The following is a 1837-nucleotide window of genomic DNA, read 5'->3' on the forward strand; positions in this document are numbered from 1 at the left end:
TGAACCCTTCATAATATTTCAGACACCAAGGAGTGAAGGAGAGGAAGAGATCAAATAAAGCAAGGGAGAGAGAGAGAGATAGTTCTCTTTATCCACATCAGCCAAGAAGGAGAAACAACCACTGACGCTGGCAGTGCATCCGTGAAAGAGGGGATGGGGATCCATGAGGACAGTTGGGATGAAGAAGGGGAATGAATTCCTTTGCATTACTGATATCATGGCCTGGGCTCAGAATTCACCGAGGCACCTAATTTTCTTAGAAGAAAATAAAATCTGAATTAAACACATCACTAGCAGAGATGGTGACAGTATTTTGTGTAGGTTTATATATAGAATTTGCAATATAAGCAAGATTTGAGTAAGAGCTTCCTTATGCACAGATCAGCCACACAGCCATTCTACAGAACACACTTCCTCAAAGACATAATGCTTCATGCCCTCCCCACACACCCCTCCTGACACATCAAATGATTTTTAGTTGATAAAAACCAACAACTCCTTGGGCTTAATTACAACATCTGTGAAGAACTCTTTTCAGGGCTCTCTTGACCTCCCGATTTCTCAGGCTGTAGATGAGGGGGTTTACCAAGGGTGTGAGAGCAGTGTAGCAGACAGAAAAGAATTTATTGATATCTATCAGTTCATTGGTTCCTGGTAACATGTAGACAATCATGAGGGTCCCATAGAAAATGGTCACAACAGAGAGATGAGAGGAGCAAGTGGAGAAGGTCTTTTGCCTCTCGGCCGCTGAAGAGATTCTCAAGACTTTGACAATGATGCAAACATAGGAAGCCAGCGTTAGGACAAAAGGAGGAAGGGTAAATGTAGAACTCAAAAGAAATATCAATGTAGAAGCAAGCTGGGTGTCACTGCAGGACAGTTTTAGAATTGGGGAAGAGTCACAGAAAAAATGGTTGATCACATTTGGGCCACAGAAAGTGAGCTGTGACATCAACGACGTGATGATGGTACTGGCCATAAAGCCACTGATCCAAGATCCACATGCCAGATATTGGCAGAGCCTGAGATTCATCAGTGTTGCATAATGAAGGGGCTTGCATATTGCTAAATAGTGGTCATAAGACATCACAGACAGAAGGTAACATTCTGTGCCAGCAAAGCCACCAAAGGCAAAATATTGCATGATGCAGAGCCTAATGAAAATGCCTTTATTCCCAGATAGGAAAATGACCAGCATCTGGGGTAGAATGGTGGAGCTGTAGCAGAGTTCCAGGACCGACAAATTTCCTAAGAAGAAGTACATGGGTGTGTGAAGATGCTGGTCAGCTACAATGAGAAGCAGGATGAGAAGGTTCCCAGCCATGGTTGCAATGTAAACTAAGAGGAAGAGCAGGAAGAGAGGAATCTGCAGATCCTGCACATCTCCAAATCCAAGAAGGATGAATTCTGAAATTGCAGATTCATTGTTCATTTCCATTTTTGCCATCACATGATCATCTAGAGAAAGAGTAAAAAAAGAGGCAGAAATAGAGGGTGATGGCACATTGTGAAGGATGAAGATCAAAATGGTTGTAAAGTGGGTAGTGCACTTGGTTCTTTTAATGGGATTTGTCTTTTTCTGTTTCATAAAATACATCCACCCAAAGGACGAAAAAATTACATTTTAGCGCACTTTCTTGGGCCATGATTCATTATTACCCATGTGATACATACCTGAGCTACATGCAGATGACATTTATCTGCAATCAGTATGTGTAACTGAAGTTACACAGAGTAACCGAAGAAGCACTGAACAACATTGAGTGCTTGCCTGTGCTGGAGGAGCTTGACAGTGAACCAACTCTAGCAGAACTTAACGTGGCCCTGGACTCCCTTG

At 42.6% G+C, this 1837-nt stretch overlaps 1 protein-coding gene across 1 annotated transcript; it reads right to left on the reverse strand.

Annotated features, from left to right (window-relative positions):
* Positions 1-505: 505 nt before the first annotated feature.
* Positions 506-1447, reverse strand: LOC136652395 (olfactory receptor 5B21-like). Its single transcript, XM_066629333.1, has one exon. The coding sequence runs from the start codon at positions 1445-1447 to the stop codon at positions 506-508; it is 942 nt and encodes a 313-aa protein (XP_066485430.1).
* Between the last annotated feature and the right edge of the window lie 390 nt (positions 1448-1837).

The sequence above is a fragment of the Tiliqua scincoides genome, chromosome 5 (assembly GCF_035046505.1).
Source record: "Tiliqua scincoides isolate rTilSci1 chromosome 5, rTilSci1.hap2, whole genome shotgun sequence".
NCBI classification, from domain to species: Eukaryota; Metazoa; Chordata; class Lepidosauria; order Squamata; family Scincidae; genus Tiliqua; species Tiliqua scincoides.